The following is a 12642-nucleotide window of genomic DNA, read 5'->3' as shown; positions in this document are numbered from 1 at the left end:
GCGGGTCATGTTGCTCTGTTGGCCTAGAACTTCTTATGCTCTCAAAGGAGGCCTTCGAATGACACGTGCCAGGCCCCTGCATTTTTCGGACCCGCCTATAATATTTGAGACATTTATTGCACTGCTATGGTTTCTGCTTCAGAAATTGCAGATCTGCAAGGTGATAGATGAAATCATGCCCAGAAGCGGCATGAGAAATCCTATGTGATCTCTTTGCGACATGCGTAGGCCTTGTGCGGACGAGGGTGAGGCAGGCCCAGCCACCTACTTCTGGTTGCCGAGTGCCCGACCGTGTTTTGGCTCCCAGCAAAGAGCCAAGCACTGGGTGTAGAGTGAATTTTCAGTAGTGACTTTTGCATGTGATCATAATATGGGTAACCTAGGGGGTCAGAAGAGTACACTAGTTACTTTTGCATGTGATCATAAAGCGGCGTTAAATTGGGAGTTTCAAAAATAAGACCCATAAAACTAGTCGGGAGAAATTGGGTGAGAAATAAATAACAATAAATAGTTAAGATAAATGCAATGAAAATCATTTTAAACCAATTTTCCATAAATTTCATGGGTTGCCAACATATAAGCCGAGTGCTATCAAACGGCACACGGATTATGTACTGTATAAGCCGAGTGTTATCTTAGGGGCACGGCTTACATACTGTATAAGCCGAGTGCTATCCCGTGGCACACGGCTTATAGGATGCTCTCTGACGGCACCGTCAGCTACCTCCGTTATAGACACGTGGCAGATGTCTTTGCTGAGTGCCAGCTGGAAGCCGAGTGCTTTTTCCTGTAGATATCGCGTGCTCACTATAAGCCGAGGTTTTTTTTTCTACACTCAGCTTATAGATGGCTATAAGCCGAGTCCTTTGCATTTGCCGGGTGCTTTTTTGCCTTGACATGGCTTAGATGCATATAAGCCGAGTACCCGAAATATAGCTCTCGGCTTATAGCCTAACACACGGGAAAACAGAAATTTCATGTAGTGTGAGGTCCAGCCATGGAGGTGGCGATGGTGGAGTGGTGGCCATGGTTCGGATCGGCTGTGGCGAGCACCATTTTCCTATGGTCCATGGTGCAGAACCACATCCCGGACGCCCTCCGCCTCAACCTCGCCGCTTTGGCCGCCAAGCTCACCGCCTACTTCAACCCTTACCTCCAGATCACCATCTCGGAGAACGGCGCCCAGCGCTGGAAGCGAAGCGAACTCTTCCTCACCGTCGAGGCCTACCTGAGCGACGCATGTGCCCGTCGCGCGCGCAGGCTCAAAGCCGAGCTCGGCGAGGACAGCAAGAACATCCAGGTCTCCATCGTCGACCACGAGGGAGTCACCGATGACTTCTCCGGCGCCACGCTCTGGTGGCACGCCTCCAAGCAGCGACCCAATGCCAATGTCATCAGTTTGTACCCTGGCGAGGACGAGAAGCGCTTCTACCGGGTCACCTTCCATAAGCGACACCACGACCTCGTCGTCGATTCTTACCTGCCTTTCGTCCTCGGCGAGGGCCGCACCGTCATCATCAAGAACCGCCAGCGCCTCCTGTTCACCAACAAAGCCGGCGGCAGCTCGAGCCCTTACGGGGCCAGGACCGCCTGGAGCCATGTACCGTTCGAGCACCCGGCGACCTTCGACACCCTTGCCATGGACCCCAAACAGAAGGAGGACGTCATCGACGACCTCATGGCATTCCAAGAGAGCAAGGAGTACTACGCTAAGGTCGGCAAGGCGTGGAAGCGCGGGTACCTCCTTTACGGCCCGCCCGGCACCGGCAAGTCCACTATGATAGCCGCCATGGCCAACTTCCTCGACTACGACGTCTACGACCTCGAGCTCACGGCCATCAACAACAACACCGAGTTGCGAAAGCTCTTCATCGAGACGACGGGCAAGTCCATCATCGTCATAGAGGACATTGACTGCTCCGCCGACCTCACCGGAAAACGCCGCAAGGACAAGAAGGCCTCTGGCGACAAGGACTCCGATGGAAACGACAAACCCAAGCTACCAATCGAGCCAGAGAAGGATGACGCGACCAAGGTGACGCTCTCTGGCCTGCTCAACTTCATCGACGGGCTGTGGTCTGCGTGCGGCGGTGAGCGGATCATCATCTTCACCACCAACTACAAGGAGAAGCTGGACCCCGCACTGATCTGGCGGGGCAGGATGGACAAGCACATTGAGATGTCTTACTGCCGCTTTGAGAGCTTCAAGGTACTCGCCAAGAACTACCTGGATGTGGTGGAGCACGAGCTGTTTGGGGAGATTCAGCAGCTGCTTGAGGAGACCGACATGTCGCCCGCTGACGTGGGAGAGAACCTGATGCCCATGTCCAAGAAGAAAAAGAGGGACCCTGACGTGTGCTTGGCAGGCCTCATCGAGGTGCTCAAGCAGGCCAAAGAAGACGCGACGGTCGCCAAGGCGAAGGAGGAAGAGGTGGCCAAGGAGGCTGAAGCGAAGAAAGCCAAGGAGAAAGAGGAGGCTGAAGTGAAGAAAGCCAAGGAGAAAGAGGAAGGGAAGGACAAAACATCAGAGGAAGCCATTGGAGACAACATGCAAGCTGACAAGATACAGGAGTAGAGTGAGTGAGCATGTTCACTACATGCTCCGTGACCAAAAGATGCAGTGTTGGTTCAGATACGACATATATCACTCAACTGAAATAAAATACGGAAATGTTAACGCCCACACGTGTGGGCGTTTGCACATCGCCCACACGCCTCCATCACCATTCATTTTGCCACGTATGAATAGATGACATCAGCAGAAATTTTTTTGGTTTTCGGCTTAAAAATGTTGTATCTCCTAAATAAAAAAGCGAACTAAAAATCTATTTTCACCATTAAATCCGTCTCGACGAGATCTTCAAAACTAGACCCCATGTTGATATGTTTCGACGAAATTTTTTTTTGCCAGAAGTTGCCACAATGTTTACACTGCAGTTGCCATAGGGCTTAAACTAAAGTTGCCATGTGGGAATTTTAGTTTGTAGATCATGGCAATTTTAGTATTTTAATGATGGCAACTCCAGTAATTTGACCATGAAAATTATTTTTTGTATGAACCATGGCAATTTTACGTGCATGTATCATGACAATTTTAGTTTATGGTTCATGGCAAGTCTAGTTTCTTAATTCCCCGTTTTATAAATATCAAAATTTACTTTTAAATGTAGAAGAAAATAGCTGAAACATATCATGGCAACTTCAGTGTAAACATCATGGCAATTCATATGCAATAGACATGGCAACTTTTAATCCAAAAAAATTTCATCAAAACATATCAACATGGGATCTAGTTTCAATATCTCATCGCGAGGGATTTAATAGTGAAAACGGATTTTCAATCGGATTTTTCGTTTAAGAGATAAAACATTTTAAAAACTGAAAATCCAAAAAGATTCCTGCATGCATGCATGCGATGACGTGGCAATCTGTTTACATTAGAGACATGTGGTGCGTCTCCCTTCCTGCCACACGTGTGACAGTTAGCGCGACCCATAAAATAATGTAGCTTCCTTTTCTCATTTGCTAATTCACACATGAAGCGGCTGTTGTAATGTTGCTATAGGTAGAGTATAAATAGTACTCCTACAATACATAATCCCAACACTCTGTATTTGTAAATGCAGAACGAAACTAAGCTTGGTTTGCATAAATATGCATTTCTTCATTTCTCTACGAAAGACAGCAATCTGCCAGAAGTTGAATTTACACATGGCTTGACGAGATGACCTGACCAGATCCCATGAGCGCAGGGCTTCACTGGTTTGGAGAAGGAACCGTGCCCTTATCCAAACCTTCATCTCTCTCATGCACACACTTCGTCGAATCAGCCAAGAACTGAACAAGCATGAACTCAAAAAGGGAACCATGGAACCAATAAAGTGATTTTAGGGGAACAAAGATTCACCCACAAAGATGCCAGCAATGCTCTCAGTCATCCATAACCAGAAGTCCCCAAACGATTTAAGTAAACATGGATAAAATGTTTAAGATATTTTCAACACAGATGTGCACTAGTTATCATCAGGCAATTATGACAAGGTTAATATACAGACAGACGAACAACATCATCTCCCTACATTGTATACACAAATATAATCATTCAGCCAGCATGTGTAAAAAACTACATCCAGGTTCTACACAATGTCCACAAAGGATTGGTGCGCAGACCTGAGATGGCCATAACACTCCTCGCTGCTCCTGAAGTTCGCCAAGCATGCCCAGCAAATGTGGCTGCCGCACCTGCACTCGACATGGTTGCAACCCTCAGATTTCTCGATCGTGTACCCACACGAAGGGCAGTTCTTCACATTCACCTTCCCTCTGCGCCATTCAAGCAGCGTCGCGTCTGGGTCTTCCTTGTATTGCTTGTAAGCCTCGCAGGACATGAAAGGATGATACTCTACATGGCACTTGGTGCAGATCTCGACATAGCAAGCCCCGCAGACAAAAGGCTTGGTCTCTGCATCTGGAGCTGCCACTTGGTAGATGGATTGGCAATCAGGTGTCGAGCAGAAGCGATACATTCCTGCTCTAGATGTAACAAATGCCCTCAACGAAGCTCTGAATAGGTCCTCCAGCTTCTCATTAGACACCAGGTGCTTCAAATCAACTATGAGGAAGGGCTTCTTGCACCCAGTTTTCAGGCAGCAAACAGGGAAGCCATCATGAGATTTCATGGCAGATTCACACTGATCCACTAAGCAAGCCCGACAAAATATGTGCCCACATGATTCAAGCTCAAAAGGGTCTTCAGTCTCACACAAGCAAATAGGGCATGCATCCTGCGCCAGCTCATTGTCATCCACCCTTTCCTTATCCTTACTTCCTCCAACACTCCCAGACGGAAGTTGAACCAGGGCATTCTGTTTAACAGAGGTTATCAGCTCAGAGATCATCCCTTCAACCCTTCGCTTATCCTCTTTACTGCCCCAAACTTTAAGTAGATGTCGCTGTTTATTTAACTCAACATTTACTGCAGGCATTTCTTTCTTAAATCCTTCCAGATCAACTCCAAAGTTCTCTACTGTTTTCTTCATCAAGTCTGGAGGGAGGTTATGGCCACGAAGACTAATTTCCAGGGGCATCTTCTCAAGGAGCTCTGTAAGTGCGTGCACCAATTTTGTCTCTGCTGTAGCTATCTGATCTTGGTGCCCAAAGACTTTAATATTCAGACTTTGTCTGTCGTACAGAATGTAAGTACCAGTTTCTTGTTCAATAGATTTCAAATGTGCTACACCATCATGGGACAAAAGTAGCTGAACTGCACTTATTGTCAGGTCAGGGTGGTTTATAGTGTTGCCTTTCATCAAAATCTCAAGAGGCCTTCTCAAATCAGCTATTGTTTTTGTGGCATTTGCAGTGAGCTTTAACCGGAAAATACCATTATCAATCTTTTCGAAATTGTAAACCACACCTGCATGAAATGGAAAACTGGTTACATCTTCAATCTCACCATAGATATAAGCTTAAGCTTTTTGCAGTCTCAAACAATCACACAAACAATATAAATTCGGAAACGAAGCTACATAAGATTAGCAGCATAACACTTGTGATTTAGACTTTTCAAGGAGAGGAAGGGGATATCCCTATTTACCAATGTTACAGATTCTTGGATGTGTACCTTGGCTGCAGTCTTGCAAGTGATCACACACATACATGTGTAAACTAGTGTATCTACCAACAAACTCTTGTGGTGATTCTTGAAAATAAATCACATCTGAGCATAAATAACACATACTCCTGAATTTAACAACAACCAAAAAAAAAGTTGCATACCAACAGGAAAACCAAAAATATTGTATGTACGCATACTACCCCCAATCAAGATTACTTGCCATTTTTAGCCCCTGAAAACAAACAAGGGTCAGTTCTGCCAGTTTTCACCTCTAAAGGGGAGATGGTCATTTAATTGAGGAGTTGTAAACATGACATATTAGTGATGCATTATCATTTCTTATTTTTATGGAGCAAACACACATGATAGGCTCAACAGCTGGCGTTGAGTTGTTAGAGCTCAACGCCAACATATATGGTGTTGAACCGTGGCCTCCTTTCTTTGACCCACGGGTGAATTAAAAAAGTGAGTGTTGGCTTGTTATATAACGAGCTGCAGTGCTTGGCCTAGAAAGATTCTTCCATACCCAGTAGCAGCGTTCATCCTTTACTCTCTTTTTTTCTCTTTTTTTATTCATGCACGTACAGGTTTAACTTATTTGCAAGCTTCTGCTCCAAGATGGCAATCACTGATGCCTACTTTGCTATTTCACCTTGTGCTACCGGGAAAATCACATGTGGTGGATGGCTTGAGGCAGGCAAAAATGACAACGACGAAGGTAGCGCAGTTCAGCGCCATGCACTCTGGCGTTGAACACAAACAGCTCAACCCCGGGGTGTATGGCGTTGAACGTGTTTGTTCCACAAAAGTGCTAAGTTTTTTCAAATACCAAAGTGTATGGCCTTGACATAGCCAAGTTCAACACCAAGGAGACTGGCGCTGAGTGGAAGGGTCAGATTTGGTAAAGCAAAAAAAGACTAGGATTATTTTCGGCTTTACTTTTAATTATTTCTGTCAATTCTCACGTTTAACATTGGTCCATGGAAACATAGTAGAGGGAGTTCATTTAAAGGAGGCGGAATCAGCATACTAATTTTACATGAAGCAACATGATTTGCAAGGTGCCAGCAGTTGTGGAAGCTCAAATAGTGCAGATAAGTCTTATAATCATGTCTGGAAGAGAAATTTGAGTTTGCTGTGCCCAAGTAAAGTTAACCATTTTATTTGGAGACTAGCAACGCAAATGAATATTCGAAGGAGAGGCGATATGCGCAATCCCTTATGGAGATGACAAAATGAAGATGGTGACTACCTCTTAAATTGGAAAAAAAAAACTGTGAAAATGTGTTGGCATGTGGTGCTCCTCGAAGAAGAAAAGCTGAATCTCTTGAAGTGCATCTCAGCTAAAGAAACTGTTAAATTTATTTTGGAAAAGAGGCAGTGCGGTTATGAAGCTTGCCACTTTCACGTATTTAGTGGTCTGACCACAATAAGGTAACACAGAAGATACTGTCGAACCAGTCTCTGACTTCCAATTGAGATTTGCAACATGCATTACTGAATCCTTAGAACACCACCAGAATGTGAAAGTGAATATACCCAGATTTGTGAGCTCCGGAAAACCACCTGTTCTGGAGTGGTTAAAGGTAAACTTTGATGCTTATCTGTCAAACTGTTCATGCTGGTGATAGGGGATTTGCTGTCCGGGATCATCCAGGGGCTTTAATTGCTGCCGGTGAAGGAAGACTGTCACATGTGGACTTGGAAGCTCAAGCAATGCAGCATGATGTTCATCATGTCACCTCCTTAGGCATGGGCTGAGTTGTCCTGGAGACCGACTGCCTAGAGCTTAAACAAGCTTTGTCTAACACTCATTATGATTTGTCAACATCTGGTGCTCTAGTAAAAGACCTTAACGAGTATGTTACTGCTCTCGTTTGATGTGTACTGTACAGAATTTATTCATCATAAAAGTAACGACTTCACATCTTTTTACAGCCTTGGGGTGTGATCAGGGTCTAGATGATCGTGTAATTTGGACGGACCATTTTCATGGTGATGTTTGGGGTGTGGTGGCCAGAAATTTAGCCGTGTGCCAAATTTAATGGAATCTATGTGTTCCATTTTAAAAAAAAAAAGCAAAGAAAACACATGATTCAAACAGTAGAACAGCAAAGAAATTTAAGCAGGCAGGAAATGAGGAATGCAAGCACACCTTTCTGGCTTCGGAAGCTCTCAAGCAGAGAATTAACTTCCTGGCTGATAACATTGTAAACATGTAGTGGGCAGGACAGAGTACTATGAAATACATGCTTGCACCGTATCATCTGCCAAGGTTGACAACAAGGAAGAAAGCTTCCTTCAAGATGGTCCAGCGCTCTTGCAGCCTCTCGATGAAGACTTCCATCAAAAGTTATAGTTGCTCTCATCATTGAATTGTTTTCCTCTGGAGGGAAGACTTCAACGCGGAAATTTTGTCCAGGAATCTTGTTTGGCATGAACGAAGAAATTTCTCTAATCAGCGCTTCTTCACATGCAGAAACAGAAGGGCCAACTATGGGTGCTTCCCTGAGCCTGAGCAAACGGGTCCCAAATGCATGCCCCCTGCTTGGGTTACATGGCCATGATAGTCTAGCTCTTACTGCAGGAAATGGTAATCCTCGATTATCAGAAGAACATACTGGAACCACTTTTAATGAGGAACCATGAAATTCTATTCCGTTCAATTTTAACACAGCGTCTTCAGCATCTTCAGGTTTGAGGAATGTAAACTTCCCCCATTTAGTTTCATCTGAGGCTATCCGAAAGTTCCCAGCTGATTTATGAAAATTAGCGACACCAGAGGTCAGACTGCCCACCAAAAAAATAAGCTCCTTGTCATTGATACCATGGGCATTTTGATGGAGAACCTCTACTGTTAGATACCTCTTCCCAAGTTCCAAATGCTTGATTTCAGCACCTGAGCCAAACAATGCAAGAGGAGAACTGCCAGGCCTCCCAGGAAATAATCTTCTCTCGAGGCACTCATTCCTCAACATCTTAGCTTCACACTCCAAAGCACCGTTAACAATACAAAAGACCTTTTCTATGTCCTGCCTTGTAGCAAATAACACAACTTCATTGTTTTTGAAGTTAATTTCGACTGTTATTCGGTCATCCCTGCATTCTTCCTTGAGATGTGAGATAATCCTGTGTTGATTTTGGCCATATTTGCCACAAAATCTTCGCAGCAAATTATTACCAAGCCCACTAATCACTTTTATCTGCAGTTTATGTTTCTCCAGTTGATGAATGAAGGACATGGAATGAACTGCATACAACGCATCATGATCAACAGCAGTTACACATACCAAATACTGATTTGGGATTGATAAGATTTCTGTAAACACCACCCACTCTGGCTTGCTGCCATAATTGAGCAATGAGCATGAGGGATGAAGGTTCACAGCCTGATCTGTCGAAATCACCTGGTAACCAAACTTTTCATGTCCTAAAAACATAGCAAGATTGCCTGTAAGAGATGATAGAATAATTCTCTTTAGCAGCTTATCATGCATAGAGGAAATCTCAGGATTCCAACACCAATAACTTGGGACAATAATGTTGAGTTCATGCTTTAGACAATTTTCAAGCTCTGATATAGTTTCCTGGCACCTCCTCATGGTCTTGGCGTTGATGCTGTTCTGCCAGCACCACATATTCCTGTTTCCATGCCCATCCTCCCACTTTTTATAAACAGCGAGTAAAGTGAAGAGATCTCCATCTTGGTGACACAATCGGACCTTCTGAAGGTCAGCTTTATGTTTCTCCTCATTAGTGCCCACTCTACAAAATATGCTGCTAGAATTTGCCATAACAGCAGCTAGAATTACACCTTCCCTTCTCAAACCAGAATCAAAGCAATCAAGCATAATTTTGCCAAGCCTTGGCTCAATTCCCAATTTGACCAGGTAGCGTCCAGTATCAGTCAGCTCAAACAAATTACATTTACATTTGACAGCACCCAATTGTTCAAGGTTCTTCAAAGCCATATTGATTGCGTCTGGATTTGGGGCATCAACAAACTCAAAATTCTGTGCATCCCTAACACCCAAAGCAAGTATTCTCAGAACAGCAGTGCCAAGATGAACTTTCCGGATTTCAGGTTCTTGATGCACTTCCATCATTCTGAAGTGAGATTCAGAGTAAAGCCTGTAACACTTCCCTGCTCCTGTTTGACCAGCCCGGCCAGTACGTTGACTAGCGGAACTTTGGGAAATCCAATTTACTTTCAGCACATTGAGACCACTGCTAGGCACAAATCTGCTCTCCTTGGCCAGTCCAGGATCAACAACATACTTCACTTCTTTGATGGTCAGTGATGTTTCAGCCATATTCGTGCAGAAGATAACCTTTCTCTTACCGGGATAGCTGTTGAAAACACGACTCTGTTCTACATGGGAAAGCTTTCCATGCATAGGAAGTACCACAGCACTTGCATCGCTGAAGTTTTCACAGGCCCACTCAACTTCCAGTTGAGATGTCAAAAAAGCAAGTATGGCACCCTCTTCTTCATTCTTGTGAATCACACTTACCACCCTTACAACATCATTGACATAAGCAGCAGTAGCAAAAGCATCATTCAGAGAGTTCGGTACAGTATTGAAGGAAGCATCCACTGATACATCTGGGATATATTTAATTTCAACAGGAAAATTTCGCCCTTTAACATGGAATGTTTGACAGCCATAAAAGTATTCAGCTAGTCTATTAGCATCAGCAGTGGCAGACATTATAATGAGTCGCAAATCCACCCTATCAAGCAGCTTCTTCTTTACCAAAGCTAAGAGAAGATCGGTGTTCAAGCTTCTTTCATGAGCTTCATCAACAATAATGTATGAAACGCCATCCAGGCCCATATCATTCATGCAGTGATGTAAAAGATAACTATCTGTGCCAAATATGATCTTCGAACTGAAGCCCCGAGAACCGGAAAAGGTTGGACATGACGACACAAAATTGTCTGCATAGCAGCCATTGCTTTCTTCATCTACTCTACGTGCCAACGTTATAGCAGCAATTTTTCGAGGTTGGGTACAGACAATTGAACTGTTGGCAGCAAGACCTGAGTCGGCAAGATACTGAACCAATTGTGTGCTTTTCCCAGAACCAGTTTCCCCAATTAAGATTATAACCTGTAGAAAACAAAGATCCATAACTTAAAACACAAATTTTATGTCATTATTCATGATTTAGAAAAATAATAAACAAGTCAAACCAGATGGGGGGGAAATTGTGGGTAAAGCGCAACGCTGACTACTGAATATTAGACCTGACTACATGATCAAAATGTTGGTACCTCAATGGCAAAAATGCACCTCATAACCTTGTAATGAAGATCATTAGGTGCAGTTCCATTGGAAAAGCTAGAGCAAGAATATTCTGCCAATACATACCGATATTTAAAATCACAAGAGATAACTCAGACTAACTTAACCTACATAAGCAAAGTTAAAACTCAGCACATTGCAAAATTATTATATATACTCCCTCCATTCCTAAATATAAGTCTTTTTAGATATTTCTATATGGACTACATACAGATATATATAGACATATTTTAGAGTGTAGATTCACTCATTTTGGTCTGTATGCTGTCCATATTGGAATCTCTAAAAAGACTTATATTTAGGAACGGAGGGAGTACACAACAGAACTCCATACACTGCTTTTCCACTATGGTTCTAACTTCTAAGCATAAAAGTCTGGCTCACACTGCATTGTAGATTTGCAAACATCACAAATATAACTGCAAAGAACTCGTAAAACTCGCCTGGTTAGCGAATATGTGATTGAGAATTTTTCTACGGTATGCATAGATTGGTAGTCCCTCGTTGAGCGTCTGCACTCGCGCAGCATCATGGTGTGCACCCTCGCAAAATCCACATCATCACCTTCCACAATCCCAAACAGATCAACCCCCTCCTCCTCCTCGTCCACCTCCTCCTCTTCATCCGTCCCACTTAGCATCGCACGACGTATCGACGTCATTGCTGCTTTATACTCGGCAATTTTAGCGTCTAACATATCCTTGTCAGCCTCCAGCGTTTTCCTCTGGAGATTGAGCTGATCGAAGTCGCGGAGGTTACTGCGGCGGACGCGCAGGCGGTGCTTGACAGACTGGACGGAGGCTGCGAGTTGAGATGAGCGGGCGGCTAAACGGGAAACGAGGTCGGAGTCGAGGAGGCGGGAGGCGTGGGAGGCGAAGAGCGAGGAGATTAGGGGGAATGCCTTCGCGGCGAGGGCGGCGTCGGGGAGGTACGGGGTGAGGAGGTGGCGACCCTCGAGGCGGAGCGACCAGAGGTCACGCGCGGCAACCGCGGCGGCAGGGAGGGAGCGGAAGAGGAGGCGAGCGGCGTGGCGGCCGGAGGAGAAGACGGAGAGGCTGTCGGGGCGGAGGCCGGCGACGAGCGCGTCGACCTCCGTGGCGGGCGGGGAGGAGAAATCGGGGCCCGCGCGAAGGAGGAGGATCGCGGCGGACTGGGGATGCGACTGGCGGTGCTGCTGTGGGCGGTACGGCGGCAGCGAACCCCGATCCGGCGGGCGGAAGGGGCGGTCGGCGTGAGATCGAGGCATGGCGGCAGCGGAGGGGTTTGCGAAGGTTTTGGTCGGTGGTCGGAATCGGACGGAATGTTTGTCAGGCACCTCAGACTTCACTTTTTTATCTGCTTTGCCAAAAAGCGCAGTCCAGTACCAGTTCACCAAACGGCGGTTGTTTCTAGACCGTGCGATTCGCCCGTGACGCGTGGGATTCGACCCAAAGAGGGCAACAAGGCAGAGTGGAGCCACGCGGCTGGTGGTGGCGATGAAGATGAGGATGAAACTTCACGGTGCAAAGGGTTAGGGTTGAAGGGTGGGAGGTTCTAGGCGACGGAGAAGATGATGGGGACGCAAAAGGGCTAGATAGATGGTAGGAGCGACGATACAACCGGCGGTGGTCGCGGTTGGTCGAGGGTGGGGTGGCGAGGTGTGGAGGGGTGGGGGAGACAATGGTTATACTGGTAGGAAGTCGAATCGTTGCAGAAGGCGGGAGCCGTCAACATCAA

At 45.6% G+C, this 12642-nt stretch overlaps 1 protein-coding gene and 1 pseudogene across 1 annotated transcript; one reads left to right on the top strand and one right to left on the bottom strand.

The window, feature by feature from the left end:
• The first annotated feature begins 997 nt into the window (after positions 1-997).
• On the top strand, positions 998-2575 carry LOC119305257 (AAA-ATPase ASD, mitochondrial-like). Its single transcript, XM_037581828.1, has one exon. The coding sequence runs from the start codon at positions 998-1000 to the stop codon at positions 2573-2575; it is 1578 nt and encodes a 525-aa protein (XP_037437725.1).
• Positions 2576-3992: 1417 nt separating this feature from the next.
• LOC119307666 lies at positions 3993-12227 on the bottom strand (annotated as a pseudogene).
• Positions 12228-12642: the final 415 nt, after the last annotated feature.

This window comes from Triticum dicoccoides, chromosome 5B (genome assembly GCF_002162155.2).
Source record: "Triticum dicoccoides isolate Atlit2015 ecotype Zavitan chromosome 5B, WEW_v2.0, whole genome shotgun sequence".
NCBI classification, from domain to species: Eukaryota; Viridiplantae; Streptophyta; class Magnoliopsida; order Poales; family Poaceae; genus Triticum; species Triticum dicoccoides.
This window is presented reverse-complemented; position numbering and strand designations above follow the sequence as displayed.